This window comes from Stegostoma tigrinum, chromosome 12 (genome assembly GCF_030684315.1).
Source record: "Stegostoma tigrinum isolate sSteTig4 chromosome 12, sSteTig4.hap1, whole genome shotgun sequence".
In the NCBI taxonomy this organism is placed as follows: domain Eukaryota; kingdom Metazoa; phylum Chordata; class Chondrichthyes; order Orectolobiformes; family Stegostomatidae; genus Stegostoma; species Stegostoma tigrinum.
Window position 1 is genome coordinate 74084814 of NC_081365.1, and position 24912 is coordinate 74109725.

The following is a 24912-nucleotide window of genomic DNA, read 5'->3' on the forward strand; positions in this document are numbered from 1 at the left end:
ATCTTCAAGTTGCCCTACCAATGAACTTCCCTCTATCATAAAGTCAAAATTGGAGATGTTTGCTGATGACTGCCCCTTGCTGAAGAATTACAAGCCCAAATGCAGCAAGACCCAGATTTATCTAAGTTTGGATGATAAGTGGCTAGTAACATTCTGAACATCATCCCTTGACATTCAAAGACATGGACATTGCTGAACCCCGCACTGTGACCATCCTGGGGGCTACCATTGATTAGAATGTTACTAGACTAGCCGTATAAACACAGTGGCTACAAGAGCAGGTCAGAGACTAGGAATCCTGTGGTTAGTAACTTTTGACTCCCCAAAGCCTGTCCGTCAACTACAAGGTACAAGCCAGGAGTCTGATGGACTATACCACGCTTGCTTGAATGGGTGCAGTTACAAAAACACTCAAGAAGCTTGACACTCAAAAGGGCACAGCAGTCGACTTGATTGGCAACACATTCACAAACATTCACTTCTTCCACCACTTAGTAGCAGCAGTGTCATATATCATCCACATGATACATTTCAGAAATTCACCAAGACTCCTTTGATAGCAACTTGAAAATCACTACCATCTGGGAGGGCAAAGACAGCAGGTACATGGGAACACCAGCCCCTGCAACTTCCTCTCCTAGCCGCTCACCGTCTTGATTTGGAAATATATCACCGTTCCTTCATATTTCTGGAATTCCCACACTAATGGCATTACAGATTGACATATACAACATAGACTGCAGGGGTTCAAGCTGGCAGCTCACCACCACAACCTTGAGGGCAGTAAATGCTGACCAAGCCAGTGCAGTGCAGTCCACAACCTGTGAATTATTTTCTTTTTCCCAAAACTGAAAGGAAAGGGCATTTTGATAAAGTTGCTATCTCCTTGGAAAACTTTCCCCTGGTCCTTTGTGTCACAAAGGCCAACCTGTGAATGGCAGCCTTTCAACGGGGGCGGTCATTGTGTTTCCCTCCTCTCTCACCTCTGTGCAAGACATTGCAGTGTGCCGTGACAGCAAAATGAAGCTTGTGTCCACCTGCTCTTTGATACTATCTGTTGGTTCTTTCTAATAATTAAAGTGAAAATATACTTCTAATATAGCAGTTTTGGGAATGAATAAGTTGCGGCTTTACTGACCATTATTACAGTTTCTGCCATGTTAATGTCTTTTATGCAATCTTTTCTCAACTAGCGTTATTTAAGGAAGCCACAAATATACAGACGCTCCCTTTTGTAGGGTGGTGAGGTCTTTTAGTTTAATGATCTGTTTACTGGGTTTATTGGAAATTTAGGAACAATAAACTGTTATGCATGACTAAGTCCTTCAATTGTCTAATGTTTTGTTGTGGAAATTTCTTTTGTATGGATTGAAAATAAAGAATGACAGAGAATAATTAAATGATTGCCCAGGGAACAAAATTAGAGTAGGCAAAGAAGCTGGCACTGTTATGAAGTTTTGGGGGAACAGATTGGAGGCTCAAGTCCGGGATCTGAGTGGATTTGGATAGATCAAGCCCAGATCTGGTCGAGTCGTGTATGGAATCTGAACAGGTGTACTGATCTGGAGAATGCAAGGTCCCAGCAGGTTTAAACAGACTTGGGGATTAGTGTCCAGCATGTTTAAATAATACTTAAGGGAGAAGTGGGAAATCAGTTTAATTTTGGTTACTTGTGGGCAGCTAAGTTAAAAGTGATGGAAATAGCACTTAACATTGCTAAAGAGGTTCTGGGGGTTGAAGATGCTTCCCAAATTTGCCAAGCAAGTTTAGGAAGACAGAGAAAGGAGACACCTCTGGAATGAGCATACAGACTAGACTTGCATTTAACTAGAGATGAGAAGAAAGCTGAAACTGTAACTGAGTTGGTCAGGCATTTAGGTATACCAGAGAAACAATCAATTGCAGTGGAGTTAGAAAAAATTAGTTTGCATATAAGACAACTGGAGTTGGAGAATGAAAGGAAGGCAAGAGCTTGAATTATGGTTACCAGCAGAGGAAAGAGAAAAGGAAGGGAAAAGAAGATTCACAGCAGAGGAAAAAGAGAAAGAGAGTTTGAACTTCAGAAGTTAGCAATTAGACAGGAAAGTCAACATAATAGGATGGAGATGAAGATAGAAGGTAGAGTTTAGAGAGGAGGATAGTGAGGATGAGCAAACCCATCGTAGCCAAAGACCTGGTAGGGATATATACAGATATGTCAAAACACTACCAAAATTCGATGAAAAAGATGTAGAAGCCTTTTTCATTTCTTTTGAAATTTTGAGTGGCTATTTTGAGTGCCTGAGAATTGATACCAGAAGCATATAGACAACAGTTCAGAAACCTAAAGGATGAACCAGGTCAGACTTGGGTCAGGTTTGAAAGAATTAAACATAATAACTTTAAATGATGGGTGAAAACGTTGAAGATTGAAAAGACATAGGATCTCAGAGAGATTATTCAGCTGGAGAATTTAAAAACTCACTTCCTGAAATGATAAGAACTCACGTTGAGGAACAGGAAGTTCACACAGTGAGAAAGAGCTGCAGAGATGGCAGGCAAATATGTATTCGTGCATAAATCAAAACTTAGCTTCTAACAGCAATTTCATTCTGTGAGGGATAGAAATTGGGGAAAAGGGAGATCATTCATGAAAAACAAAAAGTAGATCACGCTGGGAGCATTTTATCACAGGTGAAAAAAGAGACCCGAGGGCGGAAAGGGGGTGAAAGGCTTCGGGTGTTTTCACGGCAATGGAATGGGACTCAAAGTCACAGTGCTGCTAGTTTAAGAGAGGCATCGGGAAAGATATTTTCACTGCAGTAAGGTGGGACACTTAAACTAGCAGCACTGTGACTTTATGTGTCCCACCTTATTGCAGTGAAAATATCTTTTCCCGATGCCTCTCTTAAACTAGCAGCACTGTGACTTTATGAGAGGCATCGGGAAAAGATATTTTCACTGCAATAATGTGGGACACATAAAGTCACAGTGCTGCTAGTTTGAGAGGCACCGGGAAAAGATATTTTCACTGCAATAAGGTGGGACACATAAAGTCACAGTGCTGCTGATTGAAGAAGGGCACTGGGAAAAAAATGTGGTAAAAGGCTAAACCAGTGACATTAATTGAAGTTGTAAAGGAAATCTCAAAGAACGAGTGCATCAGATTTTTTTCCTGGTAGCATACAAATTACCTGTAGGAGATCATGTAGGGTGAGGAATACTCAGACTAAGATACATAAGCACTTCTGTTGGCCTGGATTATATAAACATGGGTTGAATTTTGCCATACCTGTCATACGTGTCAGAAGGATGGAAAGCCACAGGCAGTAATCAAACCAACACCCTTGCCAATTGCTGCATTTGAAGAACCTTTCACGTGGGTTATAATTGCTAGTATTGGTCTCCTCCCTAAAACTCAAAGTGGGAACTAATATTTGCTAATGAATGGATCTGCCAGGTTTCTGGAGGCATTTTCATGACAGAATGTTAAGGCAAGAAAGGTTGTGAGAAGTTGTTTGCTTTCCTCATCTGTTATAAACTAACCAGATAGATTCAGTCAGACCAAGGGTCCAATTTTACTACCAAATTATTTAAGGAGGCCATGGATAGTTCAGGCATCCAACACTTTAAATTAGGTGCGTACCATCCTGAATCCAAAGCAGCATTGGAATGGTGGCATCAGATCCTCAAGATCATACTGAAGGCTTATTACCAGGATTACCCAAAAGATTGAGATAAAGGTGTCACATTTATATTGTTTGCCATTAGAGTTGCTCCAAATGAATCAACACAGTTTACTCCATTTGAGTTGATATTCAGACATGAAGTAAGATGGCCTTTAAAATCGCAAGGGGGCTTTGAAATTATTTAAGGAAAAGTTGATAGGCCTGAAGTCAGGGGTCTCACAATTGGATTATATATCTGAGGCAAGAGAATGATTAAACAGTGTAGGTAAATTAGTTAGACAACGTCTGAAGGTGACACAGCTTCTAATGAAGGAAGCAACAGATACGAAATCTAAAATGTGTATGTTTGCCCATAGGGATAAAGTATAGGTGCTGTTACTGGTGGTAGGAGATCACTTTGAAGTAAGGTTTAGTGGTCATTGTCAGATTGAGAAGAAGTTGAGTCTGGTGAATTATCTGGTAAAGATGCCAGATGGAAAAAACTTTATTGGGTATATACTACGAGTATGTTGAAACCTTGCTATGACAGGGAACTGGAAGAACAGGCAGTAGTTACTGCTCCTCAGTATGAGGAATTAAAACCAAATGATTTGGATTTGATTGCCTCAGAATAAGTTAAATAATGAAGAAGTCCTTGGAGAATGGGATAGGATAGTGAGCTGTAAGTCTCAGGAACAGAGAACTAAATTGAAAGTCTTATTGCAGCAATATGAGGACATATGTAGGAATAGAATGGGCAGGACTAATGCTATAGTGTATGAGGTTGAAGTAGGGAATGCTGTTCCGATAAATTAACACCCCTATAGGCTTAATCCTCTCAAAACAGCACAGGTTCAGAAGGATCTGGAAGTGATGCTCCAAGAAGACATCATTGAGCTGAGTCAAAGTGAGTAGAGTCCACCAGTCGTGTTAGTTCCTAAACCCGATGGTACTCACTGAGTCTGCGTGGATTATCTGAAGGTCAACTCTGTAACTAAATCAGATTGAAGCCCAATTTCAAGGCTGGGGGACTGTGTTGAAAAAGTTGGGCAAGCCACTTAGGTCACAAAATTGGACTTACTGAGCAGTTACTGACAAGTGCATTTATTGGAGTGACCAAAAGAGGTTTCTGCATTTATAACCCCAAATGGGCTATATCGGTTTGAAGCAATGACCTTTGGAATGAAAAAAGCACCAGCCACATCTCAAAAGACTTATTAGCAGAGTTGTGGCAAGACTTACTAATTGTGCTGTCTAAATAGATGATTTGGTGATCTTTAGCCGTTCATGGAAAGCTCTTTGAAAACCTATGAGAGGCAAAACTGGTTACAAATTTAGCATAAACTAAATTCATGAAGGCAGAAGTGACGTTCTTGGGATACAACAAGGGACATGGAAGGACAACCCCAAAGAACGTGAAGACCAAGGCCATCCACAAATTTCCAGGACATTTTTCGAAGAAAAACGTGCTTTGATTTTTGGGAATGAGCAGACTCTACCGGACGTTTGGACTAAACTTTTGTAGCATGGTGGTACCGCTGACGGATTTGCTAAAGAAGAGCATAAAATTTTGGTGGACCAAACAATGCCATGTAGAGCTTGGAGCTGTGTTGGAGGATGAGAGAGGAATTGAAAGACCAATTGGTTATTTTTGAAAGAAACTCAACATCCACCAGAGAGAATACTCCTCCATTGAAAGAGTTAATGAGTTTGGTACTGGCCTTACAACATTTTATTGTTTATGTTACAAACAATGTTTTGGAGACAGTTGTGTATACAGACCACAGCCCCCTCACCTTTTTGGAAAGATCTAAAGACAAAAATATGAGACTGTTTCATTAGAGCCATATGTTACAAACTTTTAATTTACAGGTTGTACATGTTGCGGGTCATAAAAATTGCTATTACAGATACATTATAGTAGGTTTAAAAGAAAATTTGTAAATAAGATTGGATCATACTGGTTCAATGTTATATATATGCAGAGTTCCTATGAAATGTCATAGAGTCATAGAGTTTACAGATTACTGACCTATGTATCTCGTGATCATGGTGTTAAGATTTAAAGAAATGAAGCCATCTTTTAATAATGATGGTTCAGTTTTTTTTCTTAAGGTGGGAGGTGGTACAAAGTTGTGTAGAGTAATTGTGAATTGGAAGGCAGGAAGCTAGTATTTATTTAGAAAAATGTTAAGGGAAACCAGTATGTGGTCCCTATAAAAGATAAAGTGCTTTTCTAAACTTAGAGATTTATACAGAAAACGGGTCTGTAAGCGGCTGCAGATTGCAGACAGTTCTAAAAATTGAAACACGTATCAGTTGGCTGTGTGTTTGAAAATCTTAGGCTTATTCTCATGTTTTGGCAACTAGCTTGAATCAGCCAATTAATTTAAACCAAGCACTCAGAAACTGAAAACCAATTGAATTTAAATCTGATGGTGTTGACAATCAGGGACCATTCCTGGTGTAAGAAATGGATAGGTGATCAAGGATATAAAAAGAGACTATTTGGAAAATTGGTAGAGAGTCTACTGCCATCTTAAGGGGTGAGAGCAAACCCACCATCTGAGGAATAAAAACCTAGCTGTCTCACAAAATCACTAAGCTGCCTAAAAAAAGCACCATAAAAGGTACCACGGCACCTCTCGCTTGGAGTCCTCACAGAAGAAATTACAGAAAAAACATTCCTGAGAGGAATCAGGATCAGCAGAAGAAAGGCTGCAGAGACAGCAGAGCAGACTGAGCACTCCAGAAGACACATTCTGTGTGAACTTTAAGAGACTAAGTTTTAATTTGTTGTTGTCTTATTACTTGGATTTATATATGTGGCACCTATGTTTATTGGAACAGCATACCAGTAGAATTTAGTTCATTTAGGGAATAGTTAGTAGTTAGGAGGGAATTGTTTGGTTTGTTAGTTATTGTATTAATTTGTTCACTGTTAAGGTTAAATAAATAAATTGTTACTTGTTGTTTATAAAGTGAGTATCAGAGATTCATTTCATTCAACTCTTTTAACAGATTACAAGGGGTAAAACGAGATTCTTGCGGTGTTTCGGGTTTAATTATTAGAAGGGAATTTGTACTTCCGCCATAACAGATTGGGATTGGTGTTTCAGTTTAATTATCAGAGGGCTTCAACCTTTAACCTCCCCTTTGTAACAGCAAGAATTGCAAAAATGGATAACAAGAGTTTCTACAGATGTTTAGAAAGGAAAGAAGTCAGAGAAATAAAGTCCTCTGGAGCAATGGTGTTCAACTGGTGTGCTACGGCACACTGGCATGCTGTAACAAGGTGAGAAATGCGTGTAAAATGTTTGAGAAACTGTGCCATTTTATTCTGTGACGGCTGGCACCCTATTATTGAAGTGAGGGGAGATAGCTCCCGGCGTCCAATTGACTCATGGCCCTGTCACTCAGTGTGCAGGGCCCGTGAGTCTGCCACTGTGACCTTTGGCTGGGCTGAGCCAGACTGATCACATTCCACTGTTCCTGCGGGTCATCAGGGCTGTGTCAAATTGGAGCTGAGAACATGGTGAGTGCAGGAGCTGCAGCACTCGACGTTTGTCTTGTTGCACTTTGTTGGAGCTGAGTTCAGGCCAGAAGTGTTTGAACAGCATCATCCAAATCCTGTGTGGTTTGTGGCAGGCAGACAGCATCCATCACTGGTGGCTGGGGCTCGTCTCCATGACTGGGCCACATGGGCAACCTGAGCAAGCATGTGCATGTTGAGAAAGGCAGCTGGATGGCAGCTGAATGGATGGCAGAGGGCTTGCCCAGTCACACGGTGTCTCCATTCTGCCAATGGCATAGTAAATGTGATATTTTTGAGCAGCTACTGTAGCTGGAAAAAATGTGAATGTGTCACGGAATTGTTTGTCTCTTTGAAGTGTACCTTGATATTGTAAAGGTTGGGAATCACGACTCTAGAGAATAAAAATGGGGAGTCAGCAGCAGAGTGTAAAGAAATGGTGGATGAAATAAGCAAATATTTTACGTTTGCTTTTATGATGGAAGATACAGAAATTATTCCAGTAAGTGCTGTAAATCAGAAGGTTGAAACTAGAGAAGTAGGACTGAGCAATTTGACGGAGCTTTGAGCCAACAGGGTCCCTGGGTCCTGACACAATATTCACCCAAGAAGCCTAAAAGAAGGAGGCTTATGAGGTAGTGATGCATCGGTGTTAATTTTATAAAATTCGCTACATTCTTGAAAGATTGTCAGACTGAAATAACAAATTTAGCACCTCTTTTTAAAGGAGAAAAGGAGGAAGAAAGCAGGAAATAGGCGAACTACCTTGAGGTCTGTCATGGGGAAGGTGTCATTAAGTAGGTAATGGCTAGACACGTGGAGAAACTCGAGTCAGCTTATTATTTTGCAAAAGAAAAACCATATTTAATCAATTTATTGGCATTTATCACAGGATTAATATGTGGGAGCCTGTGGGAACACTGTAAAGTTTCACATAAATGATTATTGCACAAAGCAGATGTTCATGGTGTAGGGGTTAATGTATCAACATGAATGGTAGATCAACTGGCATAAAATAGTACGCATGAATGGGTCTTTTTCTGATTGAATGGTTGTAATGCGTGGCATACCGCAGGGGTTTAATATAAGTCACAGCATTTTATAACTTATATCAGTAATTTAGATATGGAGTAGCTGAAAATTTTAAAGATGGGTTTGAAAGTATGTTGTGAAGGTTGAGTTAGACAGGCGTTTTTCCATTAGACTTTAAAAATATGGATGTGACTTGATTATAGTTTATAAAGTCCTGAATAGTCTTGAAAAGGTGGGCATGGAAAGAAAGTTTCCTCTCATGGGTGAGTCCAGAACTAGGAAGTACTGATTAAAAATTATGTGTGAAGGTAATTTTTTTTCCACTTTGGGAACTGTGTAACTTAGGACCACCTCTGTCAGAACGTAGTGGAGATGGCATTATTGAATATATTTAAGGTGGAGCTAGGTTGATTCTTATTAGGCCAGGGAATCGAAGCTTATCTAGGGTAGATGGGAATGCGGAAATTGAAATATAAACTGATCAGGCATGATCTTATTGAATAGTAGAGCACGTTGAGGTGCTGAAAGGCCTATTTTTCCTGATATGGTTGTTTGAATAATGGTTCATTTAGCAGTAATTTTTTAGTTTGGGAGAATATTCCTGAATTTGATGTAATAAGTATTTGAGTAATTTGTTAGGAATTTTGAATGTTGGGATGCAACATTGTTAACTTTGCCTAATGGTGCTGATTTCATTCAATAAGATACCTTCTGTGATTCTTATTTTCCCCATTTGGTTTCTGTTTGCTGTGAGTGATTAAGAAATGCTGATACTGAAACCCTTCAAATTGTTTTAAAATTTACTGAGATGAAAATACAGATTTCAAATTATTTCTATATATTTGAGGAAATTTTACTCAGTAGAGAGCAATTAGGTCTAACGTCAGATGAAGTTCTTTGTTTCGGTATGTGGATTAGAAAACTAGTGACCACTTTGAAGGAGGGTCAACGTGTTTTATTGTTCATGTTCATCTGGTTTTTCAGGTGATAGTAACCAACTTGTAGCTAGATAACTGTCAGGCAGTATCATTTCAAATGAAGTACATTTTTTGATCATTTATTGGCAAAGATAATCTAATTGTAGTTCTGCTGATTGTTCAGAAGTTTTCAACTGGTCACCTAGCCTATGTAAGATGAAGACTGAATAGATTGTGTGTGGGTTAGAACATTCCTCAGCAGATGAGTTCTTTGTGTCAGTTTTTTTTTTGGTCTATTCAAAATGTTCAACTGCTTGACAGAATAATGTTGTGGGGATCACCTGGGTAAGAGTGATCAGTGTAGTAGAGGTTTAGACTAGTGGTTCAGAAAAACAAGGAACAACCAAAAGGAGACTGTCTAAATTGGATGAGGGCAAGTTGGAATGGGTGACAATGGATCTAGCCAGGATGCATTGAAATCAAAGGCTGACAGGAAAAGCTGAAATTAAACAATGGGTGCTCTTTGAGAGGATGATGCTTTCGATACAGGCAAGGTACATTCCAACAAGGGCAAAAGGTGGCAGACTGAAGCCAGAACTCTCTTGATAATGAGGACCTTGAAAATAACCGGGAGAAAGAAGGAGATGTATGGTTAAGCATGCAGCACAAAACTGGCATATGCAGAATCTATTATCAAAGAAGAGGCTGACAAAATGTTGGTGGTAGCAGAGATAAGAGTGGGTGGGGTGAAAGTTGGAATGTAGGAGGTCCTGAAAAGACTGGCTATGCTAAGTGTTGATAATACACTTGGTCTGGAAGTCCAGCAAAGGGAAGTGGTGGTGTAGATAATGGGACACTTGCTGCAACCTTGGAATCTTTCATAGGTGAGCAGAAAGTGTCAGGGAATTCAGGGCACACATGTAAGGAAGGGTGTGAGGACAGCCCTAGTAACTATGCAGCAGTTGGTTTAATATAACACGTGAGTAAAGTTACAGACACTATAATTGTGGGGGAAAAGATCAGCAGGCAACTGGAAAATTTTGTGTCAATTAAGAATTGTCAGCAAGGATTTATGAAAGACAGATTATGCTGGACTAATTTCTTGATGACGTAACAGAGTAGGTGGATGAAGAGAATGCAGTGAATGTTTGCATGGATGGTAACAGAGCCATTTGAAAAAGTACCACATAAGAGGCTGGTTAACAAAACTGAGGCTCATGGGATAGGAGGGTCATTATCATTTTTAAAAAAGTTTAGCTTGAAGATAGAAGAAGTGAGTTGTATCAAATGCTTGTCTTTCAGACTGGATGCTAATGGAGTTCCCAAGGGTCAGTACTAGAACCATTGTTTATTCAATTAATAGATAACTCAGATATTGGAATTTCAAATTTTACTGATGGTATCCAAATTGGACAAGTGGTAAACAGCGAGAATGATACATATGATATGAGTAGGTGGGCTAGCAGAATGAACAAATGCACTCAAGTGAAACTTGCAAGAGAGAAAGGTGAGGTGTTTTTTGGAGGTATACAGACGTAATATAGATTTGATGGCACAGTACAGAGGAAATAGGTCTAGGGGTGCATGTTTTTAATCTGTGGAGGTGGCCAGACACACTGAAATAGTGCTTAAAAAGGCATATAGAATATTGGGCTTCATAAATAGAAACATTGACTACAAAAGCAGGGAAATTATCCTGAACAAAGCTTTGATGAGGCCACAAATGGAGAATTGCTTCTAGTTCTGATCATCGCAGTTCAGAAAAAATATGAGGATCCTTGAGAGGGTAGAGGTGAGATTTACCAGAATAGTTCCAAGAATGGAGGATTGTAGCGACAAGCTTATTTTGGAGAAAATGGTGTTTCCTCCTTGGAACAAAGGAGATTAGGAATAGATTTGATAGATCTGTACAAGATTATGACCGGTTTAGTAAGGTAGGCAAAGAAAAATTCTTCATATTAGCTGATGGTACAAAGACCAGGAGACAGTATTATACGGTTTTGGGCAGAAAATTACAGGGGTTTGTGTGAGGAAGCAGTTTTTATTTTAAGTATTGAGTGAGTGAAAATTACTGCCGAAAAGGGTGGTGGAAGCAGAGACACTCAATGATTTGAGTAGAAAATAGCACGGCTAATTCAAGAAAATAAACTTGCAGAAGTTGGGTAATGGGACTGACTGGATTTTTCTGTAGAGAAGTGACTTGGACTAGAAAGGCCAAATGGCCTCTTTCCATGCCATAAATGACAGTATAACATTATAAAAATGAAACAGTTGAGCACATTATGAAAGGAAATGCTAAATGGCTTGCATAGCCAGCGTGGAGTATTGCTAGCAGTCACCATTGGCCTATCTTTCCTCATCATTAATGAAGCTTTCCATTGTGTCCGAAACCCCTCAATAATTTTCCTGTGACAATACACCTTAACCCAGAATGAGAAAAGTTAGTGTCAGCTATGAAGCTGGTGAATCGCTGGATTCATTTTTCTTTTTTTTTCATCAACGCCATGGACATAAACAAGCTTGAAAGAGCTTGTAATGGGAAAAGCTATTATCAGGAGAGGGATCTGTTTAAATGGAATTTTGGTTTTAAGATTTCACGGTAAACCTAATTAGTAAATGTGAACACGAATATGAATTTAGAAACTATAAATTGTGTTTATTCTGATCTTTCCAGGAGCACCGTTATATTTAAAGGCATTTTTAAAACTACTTTAAGGATTTGAGTTAACTTTCAGAATGTTGCCCTTTAGCAGATCGCCATCTTCCCAGAGACAACATCAAACGCCCACAGTATCTAGGCAGCACTCCCCATCCTCACGGTCAGCTTCACCTGGAACAAGACAGTCAACGTCACCACATCACAAGAGATCCACTTCACCGAGTTACCATCGTGCTGCAACTCCTTCTCGAAGGCGTTCTCCATCACCCTATGCTCCACGCTCCTCATCTCCACAAAGAAAACAGAGCCCAGTCAGGCACAGATCCTCTGGCCAAGAAAAGGGCAAACATGAACAGGAAACCTCGCCATTACAAGAGCGACGTCGTGAAAAAAGGGAAGGTAAAAACAAATGGATTATGGGAAAAATTAAGCTGAGTTTAAGTGCATCTTGTATTTTTAACAAGTAGTTACAATTGATTGTATCAGATATAATGTATTTGAATGCCCAGTGATTGTTGATACCCATTGACTTCATTTTTACACATTGGTACAATGCTTCTTACTGTATTGAGGAAGACAGTCATTCATTTCTGCAATTTCCCACATAATCAGCTCTATTCTTCTCTATGTAATAGGAGTAAGCAGAGAGATAAAAATGATCTCTTGAGTAAGAAATTTCTTCTCTTGGAAAGTCATGAATCTTTGAAATTCTTTTTTTTCCAGAGTGGTGGAGCTGGCTAAATAGGGTATACTCAGGATTGCAAAAAAAAAACATTTAGTCAAAGCTTCTTGTCTTGATCTCATCGAGACAATTCTCAAGAAGTACCAAAGTAGAGTGGGAAGAAAAGCTCATTATATTGTATGAGAGGAGAGAGTCATTTAGTAAGCGGCCATTGATTGGCAGAGGTGTTAACATGGAGAATGTACCGGTTACTGGACAGTTAAATGTCCAGCATTGTTTAAATTTTAAACCAGGCAGATTGTCTGATTGGGCAAGGCATTGCCTTAAGAAATGAAACCTGAGAGTGGCTGTCACCTATTTTGTTGAGTGGAAACCTGCGCACTGTATGTACATGCTTTTTTTCTGTTGTGAAGAACAGGATTGTGGGAATTCATATATGCAGCCTCTAGTGCAAGTAATTGGTCCCCAACGGACAATCCAAGTTAGTTGTCAATGTAATTCTTCTAATATTCGGGAATATATAGCAAATGTGGTCTGACTGCAGAATCATATCAAAAGTTGAACGCAGTGTTGTTTTGCAAAATTGCTTTTTACAAACAGCTGAAAAGATATGCTTGTTTGGTACAATCTGCTCCTCCTCAGGGTTTGCTTGTACTTAGCACTGCATTGACACTGAGATTCAAATACCATGTGACTCGTTTGTGTGATAGGTAGAATGTTTTCTTGGCTTAATGGCAGCATCCTATTAGGAGTAAACTGCTATTGTATCATAGCATCATGAGGCAACAAGCTTGATCTATCGTTCAAACTTTGAGATATCTTACCCTTCCAGGCTAATTCAAATGAGACTGGACATTTTTCAGGACGAAATGGCATGGCCACAGTCCTACATGGAACTGTACGAATCCCATTGTGTGTATGATCAGTGTGCTAGTTAGACGTGGAGAATTCTGGCTAATTTCTCAACTTGGGAATCAAGGAAAAGGAACTCATTTGATGGTTCCATTTCAGAGGTGAATTTGAATGAAGGATAGAGCCCGTTTGGACATGTAAGGAAATTCTTAGCTGGGGATTTGACGACAGTGAATGTGCCATCTACATATAGGAAATATGCAAGGGGTAAAGTGTACAGGTATCATTCCATTGAAAACATATTTCTGTTGGAAAATGTTTGTGAGAGCTTGGCCCAGCAGGAATCCTTCTGTTTGGGCATATAACTTGTTAAGACTGAAATCAACTGTACGATTTGCTGATTTCATAAGTTCAACGATATCTGATCCACACAATGCTGGCAAATAAGTCTAGATCGCTATTGTTTCTTGGGTAGCTGTACAGGCATGAATGTGACAAAGTGCTTGAAGTAGTCACTCCTAACAAGTGTGACTAATCAGCAAAATGCAGGCCATTCTTATTGAAGAGTCAAAGTTCTTATTCATTAGACTTCACCCACCACATAGCTAACCAGCCTTACTCAAAATCAAACCAAAAACACTTGCTGGACTTGTGTAATATTGGTGGGTTTCTAAATTAAATGTATAGCAGGATTTGCCCTCATAGCTCGCTGAGTAGCTATAAATCTGCTTTAATGCTGATGAGTGCAACACAAAAAGCTTTGTTTTTGTGTCTCCTTGTAGTAATATTTAGGTTGTATTCTAGCAAGTAATTATTTATAAGCTTTGGACCAGATTTAATAGCTGGTGGACGAGATCACTATAACTGGACAACCAGTGGCAACCACACCAAGGTTGTTCCTGGGTGCCCTGACACAGTTAAAATATTTCAGGCTATCGAGTTAGCATTTGGATTCCTGGATCTGGCAGGGTAGGTGTTCCACCTGCAAGACCTGCCGGTCAGTCAGCTCAGGGCACCATCCTAATGGAGCTAAAAGCTGAAAGTCTCCCAAACCTGATGCGTTGCATTGTAAATACTACAGATTTAAGGGAATTATCTACAGAGATAGTAAATGCTCTGGTAATAATTTTCCAAGGATCCTTAAATTCTGGTAACATCCCAGAGGATTAAATGCCAATGTTACACCCTTATTGACAAAAGGAAGGTAACTATAAGCCAGTTAGCTTAATAACTGTCATTGAGAAAATGTTAGAATCTGCTTTATAGTGTGTATTGTAGAATATTTAGAAAAGCATCATGAAATCGAGCATTGTCAGCACATCTTCATGAAGGGGAAGTGATACTTCGCGATTTTATTTGAGTTCTTTGAAGAGGTAACAAACAAAATACATGAAAGAAAGTCAATAGATATAATATATTTGGATTTTCAAAAGGCATTTGGTAAGGTGCCACACACAAGGCTACTTAATAAGAGCCACTGGTGTTGGGAGTGCAGTATTAGCATGGATAGAGGATTGGTTAATTAATAGAAAACAAAAAATTGGGAATGAAGGGGGCATTTTCAGGATGGCAATCAGTAACAAATGGCCTGCCACATCGATCAATGCACAATTATTTGCACAATGTATGTTAATGACTTGGATGAAGGAAATGAAGTGCTATAGCCAAGTTTGCGGATGGCACAAAAACAGGTAGAAAGTCAAGTAATGAGGGTGGCACAGAGTCTACAGAGGGTTAGAGATGGATTGAGTGAGTGGACAAAAACTTTTCAGATGGAATATGATGTGGGAAACTGAGGTAAGAATAGAAGAACTATTATTTAAATGGGGAACGTGTGTAAGAATCTACAGCACAGAGGGATTTGCAAGTGTAAATTACATAAAGTTAGTGTGCAAGTAATAGGAGGTATTCATGAAGGCAAATGCAAAGGGAGAGGACAATGGAAATATTGAAGTTTTGCTAAAACTATACCAGGCACTGGTAAGACCACACTTTGTGTAGCCTCTCAAGTGGGATGTATAAGATGCTGAGGCACTAGTTCAAAGTAGAACGGGGAAGCATCTCTGGTTTTCTGATTAATCAGCATCATAGAAGCAGATTGTCTGGTCATTTTTGTGTCGTTATTTATAGGAGCTTCATGTGTGTAAACTGGTTGCCCCAAATTTTGCATTAAATGGTGACTTCACTACGAGTACTTCATTGGCTGCAAAGCATTTGGGGACTTCCCGAGGTATTAAAAACTACTATGGAAAGTCTTTTCTATCTTTAGCTTAAAGGGAGGTGCTAATGGCAAACTGATTAAGCAGACCTATTCTCTTCCAGGAGTATGCTGTAAACTTGCTTACACAAACTTCATGTTCAATTGTTCTATTAATTGTGGGCTGTATGTGGAGAATGAATTATGCTTCATAACTTTTTGCAATATTCTACTTTAAAATATGGTCAACAGATTTTATCATTTTTAAAATTGTGAAGTTTTATCTTACCTTAAATTCATAAATTACTGTTACAAAAAGTTGTTAGCTCTATTGTTTCCACTTCATTGAATTCTTTGTTCCGCCATCTCTAGAATCTAAATAGTGTAGTGATTAATTGTATTGAATTGCTGAAAAATGATTATCGCTTAAAAACCATTAAGACTTTATCTGTAAAGAATTCAGGCAACATTCAGACTTCGATAGTTCAAGACTCAGCACCTGTAATGCTTGTAATGGTTTTTGCGCAGAGAACATACTTTGTCTCACTTAACTGATAAAACTAATTTTATTCTAAAAACTAATTACACTCTTTCTTTTTAGAAAGCAGAGGAAAACGGGAAAGAGAAAAGGAGAACAAAGATGGTCGTGACCAGCGGGATTATGAACATGATCAGACTACTCTTCAAGAAAGGGATGAGCGAATGCACAGGGATGGCCGCGATACTCGAAACAGTCGCGATCGCAAAGAAGTGAAAGACAACAGTGAACGCAGAGATTACAGAGAATCACACGAGACTCGTGATACACGAGACCTCCGGGATTACAGAGACAGCAAAGACTCTCGAGATCTGAGAGAGCAACGTTCTGGACGAGATGCTCATGACTATAGAGAAAGCAGAGACTCCCATCGGAAAGATGAACAGTGTCATGACGACCGTGAGTACGGTCGAAGTCATAGCAAAGATGAAAATTCCCGGATTGACACCAGGAGTGAAAGTAGAAATGACTCCAGGAGCGAGGGAAGGATTGACTCCAGGAGCGACGGAAGGACTGACTCCAGGAGCGACGGACGGATTGACTCCAGGAGCGACGGACGGATTGACTCCAGGAGCGAGGGCAGGATTGACACCAGGAGCGAGGGCAGGATTGACTCCAGGAGCGAGGGCAGGAATGACTCCAGGAGCGAGGGCAGGAATGACTCCAGGAGCGAGGGCAGGAATGACTCCAGGAGCGAGGGCAGGATTGACTCCAGGAGCGAGGGCAGGATTGACTCCAGGAGCGAGGGCAGGATTGACTCCAGGAGCGAGGGCAGGATTGACTCCAGGAGCGAGGGCAGGAATGACTCCAGGAGCGAGGGCAGGAATGACTCCAGGAGCGATGGCAGGAATGACTCCAGGAGCGAGGGCAGGAATGACTCCAGGAGCGAGGGCAGGATAGACTCCAGGAGCGAGGGCAGGATAGACTCCAGGAGCGAGGGCAGGATAGACTCCAGGAGCGAGAGCAGGATTGACTCCAGGAGCGAGAGCAGGATTGACACCAGGAGCGAGAGCAGGATTGACACCAGGAGCGAGAGCAGGATTGACACCAGGAGCGAGAGCAGGATTGACACCAGGAGCGAAAGTAGAAATGACTCCAGGAATGAGGGCAGGATCGACTCCCGGAGCGAGGGCAGGCTGGACTCCCGGAGTAGCAGCAGGCTGGACTCCCGGAGCGACGGTCGGGGTGACTCGAGGAGCGAGGGCAGGATTGACTCCCGGAGTGGCAGCAGACTAGACTCACGGAGCGAGGGCCGGGGTGACTCCAGATGCGAGGGCCGGGGTGACTCCCGGAGTGAAAGCAGGCTGGAATCCAGGACTGAGGGTAGGGGTGACTCCCGGAGTGAAAGCAGGCTGGAATCCAGGACTGAGGGTAGGGGTGACTCCCGGAGCGAAAGCAGGCTGGAATCCAGGACTGAGGTCAGGGGTGACTCCCGGAGCGAAAGCAGGCTGGAATCCAGGACTGAGGGCAGGGGTGACTCCCGGAGCGAAAGCAGACTGGACTCCAGGACTGAGGGTAGGGGTGACTCACGGAGCGAAAGCAGGCTGGACTTGCGGAGCGAGGGCAGGGGTGACTCCAGGAGCGAGGGCAGGGGTGATTCCAGGGGAGAGTGCAGGAATGATTCCAGGAGCGAGGGGAGGGGTGACTCCAGGAACGAGAGCAGGAATGATGCCAGGAGTGATGTTAGGTGTGAGAGCCGGATTGAGAGCAGGATTGATGCCAGGACTGACATGAGGAGTGAAAGCAGGAGTGATGCCAGGACTGACATGAGGAGTGAAAGCAGGATTGATGCCAGGACTGATGTCAAGAGTGAGAGCCGGAATGATGTCAGAAACGATGCTAGAAGTGACTCCAGAAATGAAAGGACAGCCAGGGGGAGAGGAAGAGGATCAGACTTAATGGAAAAGGGTGAGATTTATATATTTTATTATAATTTTGTTGAATTCCAATTCCATTGTTCAAGGTTTGCTCCCACCTGCACAAAATCTTTATGGGAAGCATCCAGAATTTTTTCTGAAACAGCTTTGCTTGCATAATGAAACCCAAAATAAATAGTAGACACAAGAGTTTAGTTGGGAATGTTCTGTGGTTGCAATAGTGAAATCTCAAATGCAATCTACAATTCTCTCAGCAATGTTGATTAGCATAAAAAATGATTTCTCATATATGACTTTCAGAAGATGGCTTAATTTAAGCTAGAGGTCTGTAAGCAACTTTAAATTTACAAGTCATCCACACTGATGAGTTACATTTGTCATATTCATGCAAGTTTGTACATGTGCAATTGTGGAACTGAAATTTGCCAAAAGGAGTGAATATCTCTATGTAAAAGACTATTGGGAGTAAGATACCATGCATTGGAACTGAGAATAGGAGACTACAATTTGGGTGACTTAATCTAATAATTCTGAGTAGCAATATTTCCTTGAGCAGTGGGCATCTTAAATTAAGGGAGCTGTCCCCTTGGCAAGCTCATCAATGACTTTACAAAATCCTGAGCAGCTGGCTTACAAATTAGAATACGGTGTCAGACCTACATGTTGTGTTCTTGCTCTGAATCAGATTGCCTGATCTTAATAAAAGAAAGTGAAAGGTGTCATCAATCTGAGCAGGAAGGTATTTCCAATTCACAAAACCTAAAAATCGCTTCAGGTATTAAGGTTCCAAAACCAGTCTCGACATTTCAGTGCAGTGACAAAAGGCTAAGATCCCTTAACCACCACTAACATCAAAGCTATTGTCCCAATTATTCCAGTCAGTAGATAGTCATTGGAGCAGTACAGACCTCAGTTTTGCTTTGGAGCCCAGCAGAATCCAGATGCAGCTGACTCTGTGGGAATTTCCTGGGAAATTGAAGATTCTAATGGTCAACTGGCCTCCAAGAAATCCCTTTCATGTAGGGAAAGTGCTGATTCTATTAGTAGCTAAGGAAAAGTTGGGTAATTAGAGGCCTATCAGGCTGACACCTCCTTCCGCCACTCTGGGATACTTGGGTGATCAACCCTGTCTCCCCAACCAGACCTCCCAAACATTCATGATTCCACACCCCTCACCCCCAGCCCAGGACCTGACATAACCACTGGCTTGAGCTCCTGGGGCACAAGACCGTCTTGCCCAGCCCTAACACCTGCCTTGGCTGCTGCTCGTCATGCCAATTGCTCTCCCTCTCCCTCTCGCTCTTGCCCCTCACCCACTTCCCTAAAGGCCACCTTTCCTCATCATGCCCCTTGCCTGCAGATAACCCTAAGCACGCTACAACTTTTCCTGGCAACCTAACTCCTTAACTAACTGACTCCTGAACCCCACATTTACCCGCAGGCACTTATCCTTTCACAGCAGCTGTTAAAGCGTCTGGCTGTGCTTCTAGAACAGGACGCACTGCCACACAAGAGGGCATAATTTGATTTCCCCTGACTGTTCTACATTACGAGAGATTTGTGTTTATTTCAGCTAAGCTTAGCATTTCTGAAGGAGCTGGGTTTGGATTTCTTGAATAAAAATGCAGAGCTCAGTCCAAATGGAAGGAAATCTAAGCAAGTGATCATCTGACTGATTACCACTCCTTGGAATATCCAGTCCATGTCATTTTATGCCAGTCCTATTTATGTTCAAATTATTTCCAAACCAGTTAATTGTCCCTGAGCCATTTATAACATCCTGAGAATGTTCAACGTGCTATATGGAAGCAAGTTTCTTTTTTGTAGTTTCTCTTGTTGACAGAACTGCAGACCTTTCCTGAACTAGAAGATTGTTCATTTTTTTATCTTTAAGCAATCCATTATTAATTGGTCAGCCAGCAGAATTTTTTCCTCTGATATTTTTATCAAATTAGTGCTGCACCAGGAAAAGTTAAAATTCCTTTTGTTTGTGTTACAAAATAAAGAAGTCTCCTTCACATTGTCTTTTTGTAATTTTAGTCGAACTGACACATAAATTCCCTTCAAGTTTCACATCCTTTCTTTTAAACTCTTGTGTTGCTGCCCATGTGTCCTGTAGTTTGTCACATTGATCGAGTGAAGCAAAATAACTAATAATTTCTGTTTGTCACACCACACAGCTTTTGCTGTAGCTAAAATTGCTGTTTGGGAGCCAACAATGTTTTACCTACAGCAAGGGATCTGAGCTAAAAGTAACGCTCAACACTGATTTTCACTGCTTTAGGAAAATGCAACCATTTTGTATTTGGCCTTAAATTCCAAAAGTCGTCATCATTGAAAGGAGTCTGTAGAAAACATCCTCATGCTTTTTCATGCTAGGCACAATTAGACTATATTATGAACAGGGTCTGCATGTTTCTGGTGAAGCGCTCATTTTGCAATGCAAAATAAACAAATCTCTGATCTCTCCAGGGGGCCGTGGAACTAGAGGCACTCAATTTGACACACACAGCACAAGCAGCAGTTACCATGAAAACTGGGATACAAGAACTGGATACACAGAAAGAGATCGATATGATCGAGACCAAAGCAGGGATGCTTCCTTTGATAGGCGTGGTCATACAGAAAGGGATAGGCGTGAAAATAGAGATCGCGAAAGAGGTATGGGCAGCAATGGATGATGACAGTGGTAAATTGAAGCCAAATCAGCCTTCCTCGTAACCTGAGCTCAGATCTATAAATATTTCCTTTGAAAGTTCTCAATACATTACAATTTGAATAAGGAAAGTTTTTTCATTGTTGTAAGTATATTTGAAATGTTGTCCTTCCTTACTGATCTTAGTGGCATTTCAGGAGGGCTGAATGAGGATATGGGTGATAGAGATGGAAGTAAACAGGCTATGTGATGCAGAATGGACAGCTCAGCTGATGGTTGGGTCGTACATAGAAGCTGTGTACAATCTGATTCAGACTGATACAGTAGCCAAAGAAAGGAGAAGTATCAGAGGTTAGGAACTGTTTTTGATAGGGCCAGAGGCAATAGCTTCATTCTTCCCAATCAGAGCACATTTCTGTTCATCCATTCCTGAATGTTGAACATGCCAATTCAAATTGGAGGCGTGGAAGGATTGATGAGGTAAAGCTAGGTGTTGTCAGCATATGTGTGGAGCCGCAAATAATGTTTAGATGATTTTGAGCATTTAAAGAATTTCCCTAAAGTTGAGGGCTTACAGTACCTTGGTTGGTCCAGAAAGTAATATTTTTATAGTCTGATCTAGCTGCTCCTGGATCCATACAAATAAATTGGAGCTTTTTCAGGTTTTTCTCATAGGCAGTTTCTGTAATAATGGTTAGGCGAATGCTTGGGTGAAAATGCTTTGAAAATGCCCATCTGTCTCTATCTCATTCTTTCCTTATTCACGCAATACGAAATTACAGGCTTGAAAAATTGATACTGAACATCAGTTAAGATCATGATGCTAGAACAATGTCATGAGAGTAGAGATTACTGACTATACCATCCAAAGTTAGCAGCAGTACATCACTCATAGAACCTGCTCTGAGGAAGAGTCACTGGCCCCAAAAAGTTAACTCTGCTTTCTCTCCACAGACGCTGCCATACCTGCTGAGTTTTTCCAGCAACTTCTGGTTTTATTTGTAATTAATGAATTACCTCCTTATTCCTATCACAAAATAAATAAAAGACTTCCATTGAAAATTGCCAAATTTAATTGCATATGATCTTTACGATGACTTTGATTTAACACTTTTAGGTTCTTCAAAAATGGTTGCAAAATTTCACACTAGTAACTTTCAAAAGGGAGTTAAATATATGCTTGAAAAGGAACTCCTTGGAGGAACTACTCTGTAATAAAGAGCAACACAACAGAACTTGTCGGGAGAGATGTTTCAAGAGCCTTGCGCAGACACTGCGGATCAAGTGGCCTTCTCCTGTGCTGTAAGATTCAGTATAATTGGTTCTGTTCTGATCTAGATGCTTTCTTTGTTTTACAGACCATGCAGCTAGTTCTGGCACACGGCATCCTGGCCGAACTGATGATCATGACCATGAGGACAAAAAGGATGAGAGGAGATCAGATCGAGAAGAGAGGAGGGATGAGAGGCTAAGGGAAAGAGAGCGAGAAAGGGATCGTGACAAAGATCGAGATAGAGACAGAGAGCGAGAAAAGGAAAGAGAGTTAGATCGAGAGCGGGAGCGGGAAAGAGCCCGTGAACGAGATCGAGAGAAAGAGCGAGAGAAAGAACGGGAACGAGACAGGGGTAAGGAGAGAGAGCGAGAACGGGAAAGGGACAGGGAGAGAGACAGAGAAAGGGACAGAGAGAAGGAGAGAGAGAGGGTTAAAGATAGGGACCGGGAAAGGGAGAAGCAAAAAGACTGGGATGAGAAAGATAAAGGAAGAGATGAACGCAAAGATAAAAAGGATGATCAGCGAGAAGACCGAGATTTGCGGGAAGGTCACGGAGAAAGAAAAACAAGGTATGTTCACGCTTAGTACATTCGTAAAATTAATCCATGTGTTTTAACAGAGCCAATATTCAATCTCATTTCTTGAACTACATGAGGGCAAATTGACTAATGCATGACTACAGATCAATTTTCACTTTTTTACACAAGTTATTTTTCACAAAGTAGCAAAGTAAACCCACTTGCTGCTGCATAGATTAATAAATCTCTGGCTATCCTGATTCTTTTCAGTAGAGAAGCAAAAGTTAAAGTACTTAATTTCAATAGATATTTTCGGTAACCTAACTAATTGCTACATCCCATAAGCCCAAGGCATAATCAGGGTTTTACGTCATACTGAATATCTTTCCATATTTCTAATTTAGTAATGTACCAAGTATAAACACGAATTTCGAACAGTTTAAACGTGCACATTTGGCTAAGGCTCAACATCTTGTTCTTACCTAAGCAATCCAGTTTAACTGTATCTTCCCATTTTCTTTCTCTGATTTCTCAGTGCCATAAAACGTACTTTTCCATAAAAGGCAGTAATTCTGGATGATTTTAATCATCACATAGATTGGGATAATCAGATTGGCAGAGGTAACGATGAGGAAGTATTCGTGGAGTATATTCAGGACAGTTTCCTAGAACAAAATGTCGCGGATCCAATCAGATGTGAGACTATTTGGATCTGGCAGTGTGTAATGAGGCAGGTTTAATAAATGATCTCTAAGTTAAAGATCCAGTAGGAAACAGTGATCATAACATGGTAGAATTTAGCACTCACTTTGACAGTGAGAACTTGGGTTGGAAACAACTGTACTAAATAAACTGCATTAAATAAGGGTAAATTAGTAAGGAATGAGGGCAGAGCTGGCTGGAGTGGACCAGCAAAGGAGTTTAACAGCAAAAACATTTGAGGAAAAATGACAGACATTTAAGAAAATAATCATGGCTCATAACAAAGATATATCCCAGTGAGACACACTGATTCTAGCAAGTGGATAAGCCAATCATGTTAAACCAGAGAAGTTAACAATAGCATCAAATTGAAAGGAAATATAAGCAATGTGGAAAAGATTAATGGCTAACCAGAGGATTGAGAAAGTTTTAAAAACCAAGGAAAGATGACCAAAAAAGAGGAGAAAATAAACATTGCAGATAAATTTGCAAGTGCTATCAAGACTTGTAGCAAAAGTTCCATTAAGTATATAAAAAGATAAAGAAATGCCAAAGTGAATGTTGGCCTTTTGGAAATTGAGGCTGAGGAAATAAATGTGGGGAACCACGGAATGACTGAGGACTTGAGTAATTAGTTTCCATCAATATTCACTAAAATGCAGTAGTACATTCCAAAATTATTAAATATTCAAGGGTCAAAAGGAGGAAAGAAAACAAACCTAGTAACTAGCAGTAGAGGAAAAGTACTGAGGGAACTCATGGGGTTAAAGATTCGTGAGTCCCTTGGTGGCATGTATCCTAGGAAGTTAAAAGGAATAGCTATAGTGATATAAATATACTGTCGGTAATCTTTTCCAAAAGTCCGTAGACTCTGGAAAAGTCCTATAGAATTGAAAAACTGTCTATGTAAAACCTTTATTTAAAAGGGAACGAGGCAGTAAAACAGTGAACTATAGGTGAGTTTGCTTAATATGTTACTGGAAAAAGATTTGCAACTATTATAAAGGATATAATTACAGAGCACTTAGAAATGCATAATATGATCAAGCAGAGTCAGTGTGGCTTCATGAAAGGGAAATCATGCCTGACAAATTTAGTAGATTCATTTGAGTGATAATGGGCAAGGTAGATAAACAGCAAATAGTGGATGCAATTGAACTTTCAGAAGGTGTTTGATAAGGTACCAGATGTTAGGCTCCTTAAGATGAGAGCTGATGGTGTTTGAGATCATATATTGGCATGGATAGAACCAGCCCTGTACCCATACCAATATATGACCTAATAGAACAATAAGTAGTAGATGACAGAGAATTGGGATAAGAGGGACATTTTCAAGGCAGCAACCTGTAACTAGTGAAGTGTCAAAGTGTTGGGGCCACAATTACCTATGATATATATCAATGACATGGGTGAGTGGAAAAGTCAATGTACTGTAGACACATTTGTGGTTGAAACAAAAGTAAGTGTGGATGACAGGTGAATAGAATGACAGATGGATCTGCAAACGCAAATAGACAGGTTGAGCAAATCTTTTGGGGGTTGATTAGTTAGTTGACTGGATGGCTAGTTTGTGATACCAACAGGGTTCGATTCCTGCACTGTCTGAAGTTACTAAAAAGCTCCTGCCTTCTCAACCTCACCTCTTGCCAAAAGTGTGCTGACCTTCAGGCTAAACTCAGCATCAGTTGTCCCTCCCTCTCATTTGAGAGCAACCCTGTGGTTCCCTGGGACTGTGATGTCTTTATCTTTCCCTCTCATTCCTCTAAATAACAGTGACGAGAGGAACAACCCACACAGCCTCTCCCTCATACGAAAATCCCTGCATACCTG

The 24912-nt window shown here is 40.6% G+C and overlaps 1 protein-coding gene across 9 annotated transcripts in view; it reads left to right on the plus strand.

The window, feature by feature from the left end:
• The window catches only part of zc3h13 (zinc finger CCCH-type containing 13), a 98037-nt gene that overhangs the window by 40173 nt on the left and 32952 nt on the right, over positions 1-24912 (plus strand). For 5 of the 9 annotated variants that reach the window (XM_048540330.2, XM_048540336.2, XM_048540333.2 and 2 more), the window contains 4 exons: positions 11879-12186; positions 16120-17964; positions 20406-20594; positions 21948-22431. In XM_048540330.2, coding sequence (XP_048396287.2) covers positions 11879-12186; positions 16120-17964; positions 20406-20594; positions 21948-22431 — 2826 coding nt within the window. The remainder of the gene's footprint in view (positions 1-11878; positions 12187-16119; positions 17965-20405; positions 20595-21947; positions 22432-24912) is intronic. The other 4 variants (XM_048540332.2, XM_048540334.2, XM_059650439.1 and 1 more) reach the window with 2 other exon arrangements.